General features: G+C 42.1%; 1 protein-coding gene across 1 annotated transcript in view; it reads left to right on the plus strand.

Annotated features, from left to right (window-relative positions):
- LOC126252378 (sodium channel protein Nach-like) overlaps window positions 1–14,841 on the plus strand; it is a 169,311-nt gene that overhangs the window by 22,985 nt on the left and 131,485 nt on the right. The window contains exons 3-4 of the mRNA XM_049953269.1: window positions 8,229–8,385; window positions 9,315–9,445. Coding sequence (XP_049809226.1) covers window positions 8,229–8,385; window positions 9,315–9,445 — 288 coding nt within the window. The remainder of the gene's footprint in view (window positions 1–8,228; window positions 8,386–9,314; window positions 9,446–14,841) is intronic.

Consider the following 14,841-nt stretch of genomic DNA (forward strand, 5'->3'; position numbering starts at 1 on the left):
TTTGTACATAGTTGCTTATTTCATTTGATATCTGGTTCCCAGCTGTGTTGCAACATTGGTTTTATAAGATAAAATTAAATGCGTTTGCTAATGTGAACACTCTGCCAACAGATCTATTAAATAATGATTTCACGATCCACATTCTTCGAAAAAGGAGCACTTGGAATGGAAAGAACAATAAGAAGGGATTAATAACAGTAACTGCATTGTCTTTTCAACTACTTGGTAATTTTTTTGGTAGAGTAAGTTATCATGATGCATCACTCTAGTGTTAAGATATGACATAGGTATTAAACATGGCCATTGTTACTGCAATATTTTTTCTGCTTGAGGCTTGTCTTGTTTAGATATAAGTTATTACATTTACTGCTGCTTGCTTTGCCAATTTGCATTTTTTTCATTGCTGTTTGTGTTAATTGTTTTGTGCTGCTGCATTGCCTCGTCCCTTGGTATATATATCTGAGATCAGTAGATTTAAGTTAGCTTAAGAGGGGAGTAGACTATATAAGAAACTAACTATGATGAATTGGAAGAAATGCATTGAGAAGCTATATGAAAAACATTTGGGCCAAAATGAGTATTGTACACTGAGAAATAATTATTTTGAAAGAAATATGAATAGAATACAGAAAGCAGGTATAGATACGACTTTTTGGGAATAATGATGAATGAAGGGAGATCTCCAAGAAGTAAAGAAAGTTTTGTTTGCAAAATACTGCAGTAAAACAAACCCTGTCATTTCCTTTTGTATTATTCCGCTATGTGTTTGTGTACCCTTGTGTATTTGTGTTCTTCCTGTCTTTAAGTGTTTAGCTAATAAGATTTATGTTGTAGAATTTTTCAAATACTATGTTATTTACTTTGTAAAGATGTTTAGACATTATTTATTCTGTTTTGTTTTAATGCTCACGTGAGAAGTTGATGTTTCAAAAGTTATTCTGATCTTTTATGTATTTACTTATGTCATAATTCCTGTAACACTGATGTTTATATTATTTCGATTCTTCTGTAAAGCCTGCATTACCACAAATGTTATCTGTATTGTTATGTTCTTTAATGATGTATTTTGTATCTTTGTTATTGTATTCTTATGTTATAAAATTATAATTGACACCAGTTCATCAAATTAAGTAACTTGTAAGTTACATTTCACTGCACACGTTTCTGTTGGTCATAGTATATGGACAATATGTGAGAAGTGGGGACTGTTAGTGTTTGCACATGTGTTAATAATTCAGCAGTGGACTGGATAACAGCATTGCTGGTTCTAAGGACAATTCCAAAAACTTTGTGAGTGCACAAGTGGTGGTTCATGGACTTGCTATATTGTCCACAAGACTCTTCTATGGTGATTGTGCACCTGCACAGTCGCAACGGATGGCTGCAAGACATCTCTACAAGGACTACAGTGGGTCTGCACCTCTGGTGGCCCACCAATACCATACTCTCTACCAAGACTATAGTGGGTCTGCTCTGTGATGACCTACCTACCAATATTCTTTAAAACTTCGACTGACTCTGCTGTGGGTTTGCTCTGTTGTGGCCCATTACCTGCCTGCATGTCAAGAGTCAGCACTGTCTTTCCATTGGAAGGACGACACTACTTCTTCAAGACTGCATGGAAATCCACTACTTCCGTGTGCATTCTCTTTTACTGCACAGACTTTGAGAAAAACATTGCTATTTTTCTGTGATGAACGATCAGGACTGTATTTATGGACTGTGAGAAAATTTTAGCTTTTGACCATCATTGTATCAATAAGTGTGTGCATTTGATATCTTTGTTATTGTAATTATGAAAAATTTTATCAAATCTGTATTGGCTACTGCCCAAAATAATTTGTAAAATTTTTTGTGGGGAGCATGGGGGCTATGTAAGTAGGCTATTTAGGTTTTCTTATTGGTAATTCCACGTAGCGCTCTGTATGAAAATCACTGGCTGTGCTGTGTGCAGTCTGTGGCTGGTTTACATTGTTGTCTGTCATTGTAGTGTTGGGCAGCTGGATGTTAACAGCGCGTAGTGTTGCGCAGTTGGAGGTGAGCCGCCAGCAGTTGTGGATGTGGGGAAGTGAGATGGCGGATTTTTGAGTATGGATAATCTGGATGTGTGTCCATCAGAAACAGTAGATTTGTAAGAATGGATGTCATGAACTGCTATATATATTATGACTATTAAGGTAAATACATTTTTTGTTCTCTATTAAAATCTTTCATTTGCTAACTGTGCCTATCAGTAGTTAGTGCCTTCAGTAGTTTGAATCTTTTATTTAGCTGGCAGTAGTGGAGCTCGCTGTATTGCAGTAGTTCGAGTAACGAAGATTTTTGTGAGGTAAGTGATTTGTGAAACGTATATTGTGTGTCAGTTTAAGTACAGTCATGTATAATTTTTCAAAGGGGACGTTTCAGTATGAGCTCCTTCCAGCCGAAATCATGGCACTCGTGGCAACAACGTGCGCTTGCTCAGTGCGTGGCATGTCCTTGATGTTCACGCATCCCTCTTTGTAATGCTACAACACCAGAATATTGTGCACCGTGTGAGGCACTGCTCTCTGTACGTCTCTTCCATTCTGTGATAAATTTGTGAACCATCCTCCCCTTTTGTGTGAAGAAATTGGATATCTGCTCTTTCTACAGATCGAGAGAAATCTACTATGCAACAAGATGCGGAAACATCTAACCAGAAGTGAGGAAATTGCTGCAAAGCCTTTAACTCCACTTGCTGGGAATAACCACCACGTCATCTCTCGACAAACCCCATGCACCCATTGGGAGTATGTACAACGTCACCGCCGGCCGCGGTGGTCTAGCGGTTCTAGGCGCTCAGTCCAGAACCGCGCGACTGCTACGGTCGCAGGTTCGAATCCTGCCTCGGGCATGGATGTGTGTGATGTCCTTAGGTTAGTTAGGTTTAAGTAGTTCTAAGTTATAGGGGACTGATGACCACAGATGTTAAGTTCCATAGTGCTCAGAACCATTTGAACCATTTACAACGTCACTACAGCGAGGACCTCCTTTTCATTTGGGCAATCTTATATGCAATATTCGGGCACGTTTGCTATATATTCAAGAGCCGTTTCATCTTTTTTAATCATGTGAGCTTCATTAGCTATGTATTATGTTGGTGTGTAAGTTCTTAGGTTTTTGTTTTGCGTTTTGGTATTCCGGTGGCTATCTGTTTATTTATCGATTCTCATTTTATATTCGCCGTTCACTTTGCAGTTTGAGTTCACATATTGTCAATTTGTCATTTGGAGATGGTGAGTGTGTAATGATACAAGTATGTTTACGATTCTTTTTACCACCGTATTTCAGTCATACAAATTTTTTCACAGTAGTATCGTTACAACGGTTGGCAATATCTAAGCGTCTGTCTGCTAACAGAGTACACCTTAAAGTAAGCATCAGCCATCTAGCGGCAATAGCACAAAACAAACAAACCCAGCATAGTACAGGTAGCAGCGCCTTAAGCAGGCACTGAAGAGTGCTGCCACCAAGCGAGTTGTCAGTCCATTGTAAACTGATATGCATATATGTGAACCATACTGTTTAAATAATTGTTTGTGCATTGTTTTTTTATTTTGTTAGAGAGATTATGTTATCTTAAATACTAAAAAGGTTTGTAAGTCTTAATCTACATGGTCATAGCTTTAGTATTAAGTCAGAATCATTATGTGCATTCCCGCCCCCCTCCAGTACACCTCTTGCAATATGCTGATGACACCGCACTCCTTGCCCTCGCTCCTACCCTCCAACGGTCCCAACGCCTTCTCCAGAATCACCTTGACCTTTTTGCTGCATGGTGTAACCAGTGGCTCCTGAAACTCAACCCTTACAAGACCCAGGCGATCATCGTAGGTCGTACCACTCGCTCCTTCCGGCTCCTGGATTTCTCCCTTACTGTCTGTGCCCGTCCTGTCCGCCTCACCCCCACCCTCACCTACCTTGGCCTCACCATTGACCGTCACCTCACCTGGATCCCTCATCTCCGCTCCATCCAATCCAAAGCCCACAACCGCCTCCGACTCCTCAAACTCCTCTCCGACCAGACATGGGGGTTGCACCCCTCTACCCTCCACACCCACAAATCCTTAATCCGTCCCATCCTCTGTTATGCCAGTCCTGCCTGGATATCTGCCCCCCCCCCCAAATTCTATAAGTCCCTCCAGATCCTTGAGCGTCATGCACTCCACCTCGCCTTCCGTATACGCCTCCCGTCCGCCACACGGATCCTCTATGATCTCATCCCTTTCCCCCATCTGCTCCTATTCCTCGAACATATCCGCATCTTCTACACCTCCCGCCGTCTTGAATCCCCTCACCCCCTGGTTGCTCCTCTCCTCTCCGATCCCCGCCCCCTGCCATGTCTTCACCGTTGTGTCCCCCCTACCCTCCATCTCTACACCCTACATCTCCTTTCCCAAGGTGGCTTCCATCAACTCCCCCTCCCAGATGATGCCCTCTCTCCCTCCATTTATCCCTCCTATCAACTCTGATACTCACTTCCCCTCCTTTCCTCTGTCCTTTTCCCGGGCTCCCTCTCCCCCCCCTTCCATCCTCTTTCTTCCACACCTCCCCTCTCTTTGCCCCATTCTCTCCCCCGAGTCCTTTTACATTTCCCTCCTCTGCCTCCTCTCATTCCGTCTCGTGTCTGCCCTTCTCCCCCTTTATTAGTCCTCTCCCTCCTTGGTTCCCCCCCTTTTCGTTTTTTCCTCTCCTCCCTCCTTGTTTTTCCCCCTACTCCAGGTCCCCCCCCCCCATCTGCCTTGGATCGGGAATGCCATCTTTGTGCCGCCTTTTTCGTGCAGTGTTTTACAGTGTGTTTTTCCAGTGCGTGCTCCGTGTTGTGTCTTTTGGAAAGTGTAGCGAACAGCCATCATACTGTCGCTGGGTGTGCTTTTTTTTTTTTTATCACTTGCGAACAGAACCCAAACTGTCGCCATGTTTTTAATTGTGTGTCTACTATGTTACTTGTCTGATTCCTGTGTATTTTATCAACATTGCCAACCCCTTTTGCTTTCTGTTTTAACTTTCCGCATTTTTACGCCATTTTACACTTTAAATAACCATTTTATCGCCTGTTTTTCCTTGTTTCTTTCTTCTTCCTTTTTTAAACAAAAGTCTGTAGGCTGTAGAGCAGCGTAGTAAGCTGCTGCCAGCCCGCCCCATTGGGGGGAATTGAAAATCGATAAAGAAAAAAAAAAGTGCATTCCCGCGGATGCGTGTAGGCGGCAAAGCTATCGCTGTTTTTGATATCGCGAGTAGGTTCTAGAAGAAATCTCTGTAGTGAGTCTTGTGTAGTTCGATTAACGATTTCGGTTATTTGTAGAAATTAGATATTCCTTTTAGGTTAAACTGTGTTGGTTGGTTGGTTTTGTGGAAGGAGACCAGACAGTGTGGTCATCGGTCTCATCGGATTAGGGAAGGATGGGGAAGGAAGTCGGCCGTGCCCTTTCAGAGGAACCATCCCGGCATTTGCCTGGAGTGATTTAGGGAAATCACTAAACCTGTGTGTGAAATTGCAAATGGAGTTATGGGTGCTAGAACATGGAGTGTCAAATGGAGAAATCGGAACGTTTCCGACATATTCTTCTGTTTGAGTTCAGTAGATGGTTAACAGCAACGGAGGCACCCAGAAACATTTGCACCGTGTACATAGATAATGCCATTGGACAGAGCATGGCAAGAAAATAATTTTCTCATTCTAAGGAGGATCTATTTGACGTGACTCTTCACATTCAGGAAGACCTTCGGGCTGTGATGAAGATAGTTTAAACACATTAATCCACAATGATCGAAGTCAGCTACACTCGAGGACTGGCAAATGGGTGGTCATAATTATGTACATATCTGCTTGTTCGTCATCAAGTGGCTCGTGAATAACATCGACCATTCCTATCCTGTAAGAGGAAAAGAAAGGAATGGTTGAACCCAAACAAAGCAGCAACTCCCCGTACTAAGACCTACACGCACACGCAAAAGATAACGTTATGCACCTGGTGGAATAGCGCCGGTGTGGTGTACTACGAATTGCTTCCCCGAGGTGTAACCATCACTGCTGACATTTATTGGCAACTACAGAGACGTCTTCCAAACGCAGTACAAGAACAACGACCAGGAAGGCTGCGTCAAGTGATATTACTGCACGATAACGCCTGCCCGCATTCTGCTAGACTGACAAAAAACACTACTTAGTAGTTGGATTGGGAAGTCGTTCCGCACCCACCTTATTCACCTGATCTTGCGCCCTGAGATTTTCAGATTTTCCGCTCTTTATCGAACAACCTTCAAGCAGCTTTCTCTTCGGGTGAAAATGCGCACCGAACATGGTTCGACGAGTTGTTTGCCACAAAACCACGTGATTTCTACACTCACAGAATCGAAAAGTTACCCCAAAGCTGGCAGACTTTTGTGAATAGTGAAGGAGCATATGCTATTGAAGGAAAAAGCCTCTGTTATGTGTTATCTGCTGTGTTTATTAAACTTACGGGAAAACGCTACGGACTCACGTACAAATTTAATTTTTTGTCATTCGTTTATCGAAATATCCATATTTAACTGAGTCGGTATTCCATTCTTATTTAAGTGGTGTTGTGCTAGCCCCCTCGTATCCTTAACCTGTCGTCACGCCTGACCTACTGTACTGTGATTGTGAAGACAAGAGCTAATCGTGCCTGCTGTAGCAGGAGAATTCGATGCATTAGGCACGTTCAGGACAGTGAGTAAAGTAGTGGTGCTCGTTTCCAAGCCATTCACCTCGGAATGACGTTCCACCCTTTCACAATCTTCCAACAAGCCGAACCTTTTCAGGTAGAGCTCTTTTCCCAGTTGTGCTATGCCTTCCTTTCTTACGAACTGACAATGATTTGTCCTCAGCGGCCACTGTAGGGTGTGGAATCAGGTCACAAGCAAAGGACTCAGCCGTATATTAAACCACTACCATGCTGCACTTGCCCCTATATATACCCATTTCTGTCGTGGACAGAATCGCCACTCATCGTTGATTAAGATTTTCCGCTTGGAAGTTAGGAGACGAGCTGTTGAAGCTGCTTCGTTTTTACGGTCCTGGTGGTTCCTGTTTCGCAGTGCTACACTGATACCTATAGTAAAGCAGGAATTGTACCGTAATTTATACAGTGTAGTGGTAACGGTGACGATACCACGGTACGACTGACCTTGGAAAGTTAGTGCAGTGATTTTATTTCTTGCCTGAGGAAAATTCTTCCGACGTCTTTTAAAGCCACGGTGCTGTATCTCTTCTTTCTTGACTGTGTCGCCTAGATTTTGAAATAATGAACTTTTCTTCCCAGCACTGCTTAATGAGAAGAACCAAATTAAATTTTCTTTTTTTTTGTAGTCGTATTCTTGATGTACGTGCAACAGTGGTTTATTACAACTAATATATTTTTTCACGTCCGTGATAAATTAACTTCTACTTATTATTCATAGAAAAGGTTTTTATACAGCAATTTCCATAATGTTCACGAGAAGAAAGTTCGTAATACTTCATATGACACAACGTCTTTTTAATGTGGAGTAAGCTACAGTGTAATCTAATTCTATTAATAATTATTCCGTGAGACAGAACGTATATGATCAAAGCAGTTATAACATTTTTCACGTTTAATAAAAGTAAAGCTTAAAATTTAATTATTTGTTTTTCTTTTCTTAAGTGTTCGTCAAAAAGAATCACATAATTTTAGATGCAAGTCTTCAGCAGGCATTGTACGATTAAACGATGCACAATAAAATTATTACTTCCTTATCATCGAGTCAAAGTCATTTTGCATTCTTTATTTCGGCTTTCTAACACATTGTTTTGAAAGATTTAATTAACAAATAGTACTTGAAAATTGTAACAAATTATGAGGAGCCATCAAAAAGTTTCCGTCTGATTGCGCTGCTGCAGCGTATATTCAACCCAGCACGACCCCGATGCCGGTGTGTAAGCACCGACATTTAGGCGAGGGGATTAGTGTGGCCTTCGAACGGAAACTTTTTGGTCGCCCCTTATACCTACAGCATTAAGAATAAACCCGACACGATGTAATTTTATATGTGTTGGTTTAGATTCAAAATGACAGTAGTGTTTGATGGGCTATTCCAGTGTTCCCAGTATGTTATTGTTTCTGTATTCACAAATAGTGAATTTCTGTGTTATAGATCTTGTTATATTTAACTTCGATGCTTAACAATTTCCCTCCTAATAACTGTATCTGTTCATTTGACAGGAGGTGGGCCTATGCGACTGATAAGCACAATTATTATATGAACTTCCTCGCAGACGTAGTGAACATTTCGCTGTTAAATCTCGCAGCATTTACGAAGTACCAGGAAGACCGCACGCTCTATGGCATTGCCGACGAAATGCAGAGTATCGCCACAGAAGTGAGTTGACTTACAAGCGGCAGTCAAATGAAAAGGCGCATGGAAAAAAAGTTAATAAACAGTTTATTATTTCAAAAGTCATCGTCACAACTGTTAATAAATTTAGCTCACTGTGAGACTCGATGGGCAACGCCTTAATGGAAAAATGTTTGCGATTGCCTGCGGAAACATGATTGCAACCTGTGGGTGCAACTCTTAGTCTGAAGCAAATCGACGGCTACGAATGTCTCTTTTCAGGGTTCAAAAAATGTGGAAATTGGATAGGGAGAGATTGGGACTGTATGGAGAAAGTGTAAGGGCGTCCCGGCGAAATTTGTGCACCGTAGTCAAAACAAACTTAGAAACGCGAGGCCAGCCATCGTCCTGCAACAGAAAAGGGCGTTTGAACTTAATTGTGCGCTTCACTTAACGCTCAGCGGTACGTGCGAGCTTTGCAAAACTGAAGCGCAACATTAAGTTGGAACGCCCCGGAATGTTGACAGACGTTATCATTCTCTTGCATGATAGTGCCCGCCCACTTTTCCCACGATTATTTAGACTACGGTGCAGAAGTTCCGCTGGGATGCTCTTACACGTCTTCCATACAGTGGCCATTAATCCGCACGCTATTTTCATATTTCTGGAGCCAGAGAAAAGACATTCGTTGTCATCGATTTGCTTCAGACTAAGAGTTGTACCCATAGGTTGCAATCATGTTTCCTCAGGCAATCGCAAACTTTTTCCGTTAAGATACTGACCATCGTGTTTCACAATGGGATGAATGTATTGACAGTTATGGCGATTTCTTTTGAAATAATGAGCAGTTTACTTACCTTTTTTCATTTGACTCATTGTCATTTGACTGTCCGTTATATATGGCTTGTGTCCATCATCATAATATTATCGTTAGCAAATTATTAGTGTATAAAATAGATTTTGTCTGTTAACAGATACACACACGCTACAAACCTTCCAAACAGTTCCGCTCCCTCCTCACGGATAAGGAATTTGAAAGTGTTTTCACAGAATTTGGCTTATGTTTCTCGCTAGCATCTTCAATTGCTGTAGCTTTGGAACCAATGTAAGTAACCAATTAATTAGTCCATTATTCGATATTTAAAAAGTAAGCTTCTCACATGTTAGTAATTGATCCCAACAACGTATTTATGGTATCTACTCACTCAAAACAACGCTTCAAATGACGTTTTGCTAAGCTTGTTTATATTCTAAGTATCCAGTAAAGAAAAGAATATAGGCACAAACAGTTTCTAATCGTGGTGTTATGTCTGTGTCTTAGCGCAACTGTAGTTTGCATATTACTACCATAAGCTAGTTTTACTAGTACTTATTATAAGAGTTACATTATTTCATCTGTAAGATAATCATTGTCTAGCAATGTAGCGAATTAAGTGCGTGTAATAACTCCGAATACTTGAACAATAGCGTTGATCGCTGTGGGTAGGGTGACAGACAGCACGAGGGGGGTTTGTTAGTTTGGGTTGGCTACATCAAGGGCAAGTATACATTCAGGAGTAAATCTATTTTTCTCTTTTGATTGACAGGTCCTTAACCTATTGTTCTCCTAAGACGATTATGACCCCTTGGGATAATCTCTTCTTCTGAGAAATCTCCCCACCACTCCTCCCTTTCCTCCGCCCAACCCACAGGAAACCTCTGATCCTCACCCCTCCCCCTCGCCGATACAGGTACACTTTCAGGTCTGAGTTATTTGAATAGCCCCCTCCCGCTCTATCAGTTTGACTGACTAATTAATTAAATTGATAAATTAATTCACCCCTCCCCCTTTGGCAAATCCTCATCCTTCCACTTCCCTCTCCTCAGCCCTCCCACCCCACCCAGAATTTAGTGGCTCTGTGCCGGAGAGGGAGGATCTCATGATAGGAAATTCAAACACATAGCAGATGGTATCTTGTTCATTTATAAAAAAATTCATTTTGTGGGAGCTAGATTTTTCTTGTTCATCATTCTTTACTGTTTGGGAAGATGCAGGTCTTGTAAAATACATAGAAAAGAAATAATTAAATCGATCGCTTTTTTTAATTCTAATAGCACAAAGAATACCACCATGAAACAGTCATCACATGTAATTACACTGTTAAAAATCTTTCAGTCGTGAAGCACAGACTGTCCACCGTCAGCCATTCACTAGCCCGCACAGAGCACAGGCTCGCACCACCGCTCATGCAGGCTGCTCAGGTGTCCACAAAGCGATGCGTCCGTCAGCGGCCATGACACATGCCGGTGTCCAAGAGGTGTTCGCTTGGGCACCACGTTGGGGTCATTTGGTAGGAAGTCCAACATGTTCAAATTTCAGTTCAGTTGCATGCTATGTCCTTAAACAATTTGCGGGGGAAGTTGGAGAGATGCGTGCTTGCAATGCATGTCTTGGAAACAATAGATTGAGCAACCAGGAATCTGACATCATGACTGGGTTTTAAAGCGCTATAGAATCCTAAATTGATCCTCTCTGCTACATTAGGAAGTAGGAGGAAAGGTCTAGCATGTGATGAAATAGTAACAACAAAAACAAATACCTCTGCAAGACAGAGTCCACGGCGATGTATCGAGAAGCGCTAGGCACGACACACTTAAACCACGATCCAGTCACTAACGGCAGAGTTCAACGCTAGATGCCTGAGATTGCTGAAACACTCTCACATCCCGCGCACTCACATCCCGCGCACTCCACACGCGGTATGCTGCCAGTGCCAATGTTCACAGGTCAGTGAAAACTACTGCTGCAATCGCAGCCGCAGTCATAGACGCACGCATATGCCGGAGTGCGCCCCCCTCGGCCATTGAGGGCACCCAGGGATGATTGGAGTGGTAGGAATTCGGACGTTATCAATACGGCCAGTGCAAACACCAATTATTTTCAATCTGCTCTTACGCACCACATACACATCTGCTTCTGTTGCTCCACCCAGCAGACTGGTCACATCGCCAGCCCTCGCTGCCATGCGCAAGATCAGACAAGTTGGCACGTTCTTTGTACCCATCACAGGTTGAGATAATCCACTGCTTCTGGTTCCCAACTCCTCGTGACCACTGCTGCAGCCAGCAACAGTGCACTGCGAAACAAGCAGTTGCAACTTGGATGTGTACAGAAGTTCTAACTAATTCCACTCCGACATAGAACCCCCAGTTTAAAAATCCACTCTACCCAACCTGAGGCAGCGTTGTTGTTGACCACACACCTCGAATTTCTCACATGAGATGTAGATTTCCCCCTTTTATACAAATCATTTTCTAATACAGAGGAAATCGAGGCATACACGCTTTTCACATTGCTGAAGTATCGTTACTTGTGAAAATTATATGACAGTATGCAATAGGCCACATTTTCTCGAAATACGAGGGCAGTTCAATAAGTAATGCAACACATTTTTTTTCTCGGCCAATTTTGGTTGAAAAAACCGGAAATTTCTTGTGGAATATTTTCAAACATTCCCGCTTCGTCTCGTATAGTTTCATTGACTTCCGACAGGTGCCAGTGCTGTACGGAGCTGTTAAAATGGCGTCTGTAACGGATGTGCGTTGCAAACAACGGTCAGTGATCGAGTTTCTTTTGGCGAAAAACCAGGGCATCTCAGATATTCATAGGCGCTTGCAGAATGTCTACGGTGATCTGGCAGTGGACAAAAGCACGGTGAGTCGTTGGGCAAAGCGTGTGTCATCATCGCCGCAAGGTCAAGCAAGACTGTCTGATCTCCCGCGTGCGGGCCGGCCGTGCACAGCTGTGACTCCTGCAATGGCGGAGCGTGCGAACACACTCGTTCGAGATGATCGACGGATCACCATCAAACAACTCAGTGCTCAACTTGACATCTCTGTTGGTAGTGCTGTCACAATTGTTCACCAGTTGGGATATTCAAAGGTTTGTTCCCGCTGGGTCCCTCGTTGTCTAACCGAACACCATAAAGAGCAAAGGAGAACCATCTGTGCGGAATTGCTTGCTCGTCATGTGACTGAGGGTGACAATTTCTTGTCAAAGATTGTTACAGGCGATGAAACATGGGTTCATCACTTCGAACCTGAAACAAAACGGCAATCAATGGAGTGGCGCCACACCCACTCCCCTACCAAGAAAAAGTTTAAAGCCATACCCTCAGCCGGTAAAGTCATGGTTACAGTCTTCTGGGACGCTGAAGGGGTTATTCTGTTCGATGTCCTTCCGCATGGTCAAACGATCAACTCTGAAGTGTATTGTGCTACTCTTCAGAAATTGAAGAAACGACTTCAGCGTGTTTGTAGGCACAAAAATCTGAACGAACTTCTCCTTCTTCATGACAACGCAAGACCTCACACAAGTCTTCGCACCCGAGAGGAGCTCACAAAACTTCAGTGGACTGTTCTTCCTCATGCACCCTACAGCCCCGATCTCGCACCGTCGGATTTCCATATGTTTGGCCCAATGAAGGACGCAATCCGTGGGAGGCACTACGCGGATGATGAAGAAGTTATTGATGCAGTACGACGTTGGCTCCGACATCGACCAGTGGAATGGTACCGTGCAGGCATACAGGCCCTCATTTCAAGGTGGCGTAAGGCCGTAGCATTGAATGGAGATTACGCTGAAAAATAGTGTTGTGTAGCTAAAAGATTGGGGAATAACCTGGTGTATTTCAATGCTGAATAAAACAACCCCTGTTTCAGAAAAAAAATGTGTTGCATTACTTATTGAACTGCCCTCGTATTTTCTAATCAGGTAGATGCTAAGATCTACCACTGTCACAGGACGCCTCCTACTTTCGATTTCTCTCTTAAGGGGGGCAGGACGTCAAACGGGCCGACTTGGAGCAGGAGAGGCACCACAGGACATTTTAATTTCCACTGTCTATACTTTTACAAATAAATTTATAAAACTTTGTCAGCATGACCAGGAAGGATTCAGGATTCACACTCATAGCAGTGGAAGTTCAAAAACATAACAAAATAATTTTTTTTACATGTGAAATTTCATCATTTTTTCCGCTTACTATTGGCTGCATTTGTTGCTATAGGTAAATTTTTCTTCACAAGTAAAAGAAATTCTTTAATGAATTTTGCACAGCATATGAATCATACTTACAGGTGTATGAAACTCTAGAATTACCCAAATCTATTAAAAACTGTGGTAAAAATTGAGATAATTAACTACAAAATTTGATTTTTTTCTAAACATAAAGTTTAAAACGTAACAGCTCATTCATTTTTTCATAAATTAAATAGATTCTAGAGTTTCATACACCTGTAAATATGCTGTGCAAAATTCATCGAACAGTCTCTCTTACTTATGAAGAAAAGTGTACCAATAGCAACAGATGCAGCCAATAGTAAGCGGAAAAAATGATTAAATTTCACATGTAAAAAAAATATTTTGTTATGTTTTTGAACTTCTACTGCTATGAGTGTGAATCCTGAATCGTTCCTGGTCATGCTGACAAAGTTTTATCAATTTATTTGTAAAAGTATAGACAGTGGAAATTAAAATGTCCTGTGGTGCCTCTCCTGCTCCAAGTCGGCCCGTTTGACGTCCTAACCCCCTTAAGAGAGAATTCGAAAGTAGGAGGCGTCCTGTGATAGTGGTAGATCTTAGCATCTACCTGATTAGAAACTATTTCGAGAAAATGTGGCCTATTGCATACTGTCACATAATTTTCACAAGTAACGATACTTCAGCAATGTGAAAATCGTGTATGCCTCGATTTCCTCTGTATTAGAAAATGATTTGTATTTGACGTCCTACCCCCCTTAAGCCAACCAATTGCCTCTCCACATTGGAGATGTGTACACAGAAGTTGTAAATATCAGGTTTTTACTACATATCACATTATAAATTCGTTAATGCATCAGATTTTATTACGATGGTTAACTCTTCCTGTGTAGGCGGAAGATTGAAATACCCTTAAAAGGTATCACCACAGCATAAAAAAACGCCTGTCAAGAATTATTTCCGTGGTGCCCTAGACACCGCTTCCACTCACCAGGCGGCATGTTACTGATATCAAATTCACAGGCTAATAAATGAAACTGATCATGAGAGTCTCTTTGCAAGGCGAGTAATCTTTCTTTCTCAGTAGTCAGATTACACTCACCAGGTAGTTCACATGGGAATCCCTCGAAAGAAGATGATGTTCTTCTCGAGGAATGATATTGAGAACCAACATTTGAAGCTGATCCCAGAAGGATTCTACCACCGGCAACATACATTTCGCATAAGGCCACGCTATTAAAAACATGTTCACAACGACTATGTTACCATCACCCTGCATAAAAAGCGGTCTTGATTCTACTGGCATACATAACAGTCACTAATAGTGTTACGCTTTCTGGTAGAAATGCTGACTGCGATTTGGAATCAAGTTTTACATTCAACCACATACTTGCATTGGATCCTATGGAGATGTCTTTAATGATTAAGCCACTGGTGAGTCATATTCGTGCCACGCTCGAATCTCAAAACGAGTCATCTTT

The sequence above is a fragment of the Schistocerca nitens genome, chromosome 4 (genome assembly GCF_023898315.1).
Source record: "Schistocerca nitens isolate TAMUIC-IGC-003100 chromosome 4, iqSchNite1.1, whole genome shotgun sequence".
Taxonomy (NCBI): domain Eukaryota; kingdom Metazoa; phylum Arthropoda; class Insecta; order Orthoptera; family Acrididae; genus Schistocerca; species Schistocerca nitens.